Source organism: Austrofundulus limnaeus, unplaced genomic scaffold (assembly GCF_001266775.1).
Source record: "Austrofundulus limnaeus strain Quisiro unplaced genomic scaffold, Austrofundulus_limnaeus-1.0 Scaffold35, whole genome shotgun sequence".
NCBI lineage: Eukaryota > Metazoa > Chordata > Actinopteri > Cyprinodontiformes > Rivulidae > Austrofundulus > Austrofundulus limnaeus.
In genome coordinates this window covers 2392232-2395823 of record NW_013952437.1, presented here as the reverse complement: position 1 = coordinate 2395823, position 3592 = coordinate 2392232, and the positions used below count along the sequence as shown (strand labels likewise).

The window sequence follows — 3592 nt, the reverse complement described above, 5'->3', positions numbered from 1 at the left end:
TAGCTTTAGCGTTAGCCCCGATGCTATCACCATATACATGTATTAGCTCAGCGCTACACATGAAAAGATACAGAACTCCAAATTGGACTGTTGTGGATTTTTAAATACTTTGTTTTTATTTCTAGTCTCACATAATCAGTAATATTATCTGTAAAATACCAAACAACTGCATTTACAACAACAACTTGATAGAATTTCTGAAATTCTGTTATGGATATTTTTTGGTGTGCCACAATGGTCCCCTCACAAAAGAAAATCACTGACTGTCCCAGTTTTTTAACTCTTGAATAGGTCTGCATTTTCCCAAGAACATGAGCTTATCCTTTTTCTGCTGCTTCCTTTTCCACTATGACTGACTATATTTAGAACACTATCAATCACGTAGCATCATCGGATCAGGCCCCGACTTGGGAGTCCTTTTTTGGCGACAAGAGGAATCTTTAATCCTGATCTTGCTGAAGTCTGGCTAGAAACACCTGAAAACTCAAACAATCTTGTTACAGTTGAAACTGATGCTTAGCCGTTATGAGTCCTCTTGTATGCCTTGCACACACACACACACACGCACGCACGCACGCACGCACGCACGCACGCACACACACACACACACACACACACACACGCTCAAAGGACAGCAGCAGGTGGTGTGAAATGCCAATGCCAGATTCCGAGTGTGAGCATAAGGACAGGTCAGCTCACGCTCAGCTCTCTCTGTTCGCTTCCACTCAACACTCCCATGGTTGTCCAAAATTGTGGCGTCAAAGCAACTGTAAGGAATGGGAGGTGCACGGCAGGGCAGCAGCTTTATTTATGACCTGGCGCTCTGCAAATAGGCTGCAATGACGTGCAGCCAAGTGGGTGGACTTTGAGGTCCTGACATGAGTTGATCCAGTTTTTTGGCAGAACATTCAGACGGACATAATCGTTATGTGATCATTCTGAGGATTAGCAGATTTAAAATGTGTTGATTTGCTTCAAATTTTAGTAGACAAGGGTGGTTAGATGTTTTGAAGTGACCAAGATCCATCAAGAAATGTTTGGGCATTTCAAATTGTGTTAGGTGAGGCTGTGTGGAAAGACTATGAGCAGCCAATATCTTACCTGTTAAGCATAGCTCTTTGAACAACCTCAGTTTAGAGAAATAGTTTAGTTTTGTCCTAATGAACAAACTAATGGCTGTTCAAATCAAGGTCAAGACCAAAGTGGACTACTGCAGTCATTAAACAACATGCCAAAAATGTCAAGCAGTTTATGAAAAGTATATCATATAAACATTTCCACTGTCATTAATTTCACATGACATGGTTATTTACATACAATGCCATGGTTCTTTTGCAAGTCATCAGTCTGGTCAGACATTAATTATTATTCCAACTGAGATCACTCAAAGAATGATCTATAACAAGTAAAATATTATTTTTACAGAGCCCCGATCCAAAAGTTTTGAATGCTGCCTTTAAACAATTTGTATTCACTAATGAACACCTAAATATAACTCAGACCTGCTCTTAAAAACTTGACTTTGAACTGAACTCCAGACCAGAATGGATATAATTTTTGACCAGTGACTCCTGCTTGTGAAAGCCGATCAGCTGAAATGACCTACAAGAAGTGACCTGTTCTTAGCGTGACTTCCCTCTGCTTTCAAGGGTTTCCTTCAACCCCCCCCCCCCCCCCCCCCCCCCCACACACACACACACACACGCATGCTGCTTGTCTCAGAAATCACTGTAAGCCTATAGATCTGTAATGGACCACTGATCCCCTGGTTGTATTTCATTCAGGGTTAAGAATAACAAGCTTAGCAGCTTTATAAAGAGGGTCTGACAGAAAGACTTCTCTGTACACAGGATTTACAGAACAATAGTCCTTGACCGGTTTGATAGCCATTTATTTAATCTGCTTGGGGTGGCACTTGTTCTATGGTCATTGCCACTGAAGTCAACTCACATGACATTAAAACCAACTATTTAATGGTACTTTTATTTTCTTCAAATGCTATTACCAGATAAAAGAAATAAAAAAATGTTTCTTTATGTCATTAAAAAGCTGTTCAACATAAAAAAAACAAGCCTGTCAGATACTCAAGTTGCTTCCTAACACGTCCACATGTATTAGGAGAACACACAAACATGCCCAGACACACACAGACACACCCATGTTTATTTAGGCTACTTAAACAAAAAAAGGGCCATAAAAAAGGATGATCACAGGATGTTTGGACCCTTCATTTGGTCCATGATAGTACAACGACATAAAAAAAGGTCATGTTCTATGTTCTTCCTTTCTTAATATGAATGAAGTGAGAGACAGGTGTCTGTGTTTTAACATACTTGCTGAATATTTTGTGTTCTCGTGGCTCTGTCACGTTTTGGCCCTTGCTGAAACTGTGAACTGTCTCATAGGAGCTTCATAAATAATCTGTTATATAACACACTATTCCTGTACTTGTGTTGAGAGCAGCGAAAGCAGACACGTTTCGTTTTGCAGCCTTCAGCCAGACATTTGGACCTGCAGACTTTTAACAGTCTTGTGTCACTCAAACACCCACCCACGCACATACAAAAAAAAAAAAAGACACACTCTCTCAGGCCACCTAATTCTTAGAAACTAAAATTAACTGTTTTTCCAACAGCCTACACATCCATTTCTATTTTTATGTCCGTCTCTGTTTTATTTTTTCCATCTTATGTGTAATGTTTGCCACGTTTCAGTGACAGTGCTTAAAATACTGAGCTCACTAAATTAAATGAGATTTATTTTTCCTTAAACAGTCTGTGGTACCTGAATGGAAACTACCTGGTCATCATGGTCTCTGCCAGCGTCATCCTGCCTCTTGCTTTAATGAAACAGCTTGGTGAGTAACAAGAATGCGGCGATCCACGATTACTATTTCTTTAGTTTGTCTCATTGGTTTATTGTGTTTATTTAGAAAAAGTAATAAGCCCCAGAAAACTGTTCAAAGATTTAAGTATCAAGCTCAAGATATACAGAACTTACCCATCCCAGGGTAGACCCTAACCAATTTGGTGCCCTAGGTGAGATTTCAGGTGGCTCCTCTTGCGTAGTTTTCTAAATCTTACTATCAATTTACTTCACATACCACGTTAAACAGTTTTGTCTTTAACATTGGAACTCAGATTATTTAAAGAGGCGATATCATGTAAAATAAACTTCTTTGAGTTTTATATCATGCTATAATGTTATACTCTCATAAAAAACAAGCCCAAAGCCTTGCTCTGACTCATTCATGCATGTTTGAGAAATCCTGCAGCATTTTTAGGCAGCCATGCTGAGGAGCAAAACGACAGGTGGGGACCAGAAACGCCCCTGGGACGTACGTGTCTTTAAGCCGAACTTCCTCATGGCAGAGCGCACCCTGCCCCCCCTCCCCACACACCCCACCCATAACTCCTGCAGGCTCTCCGGTCAAAGTGAAAGTGAAACCTAACTGTCTGCTGAGCTCTCAACATTAGTTCTCACTCATTGAAGCTCTTTTCAGATTAAAAATACCTTTGAGGAAATGTATTTTCAGATGCCAAGTAAACTGCATCATAGCCCCCCCTCCTCCGCGCACACGAGCCCCCACGTG

At 40.6% G+C, this 3592-nt stretch overlaps 1 protein-coding gene across 2 annotated transcripts in view; it reads left to right on the top strand.

Moving 5' to 3' along the window:
* LOC106516063 (sodium-coupled neutral amino acid transporter 3) overlaps nt 1-3592 on the top strand; it is a 27842-nt gene that overhangs the window by 16133 nt on the left and 8117 nt on the right. For both annotated transcript variants that reach the window (XM_014006239.1, XM_014006238.1), the window contains one exon: nt 2775-2857. In XM_014006239.1, coding sequence (XP_013861693.1) covers nt 2775-2857 — 83 coding nt within the window. The remainder of the gene's footprint in view (nt 1-2774; nt 2858-3592) is intronic.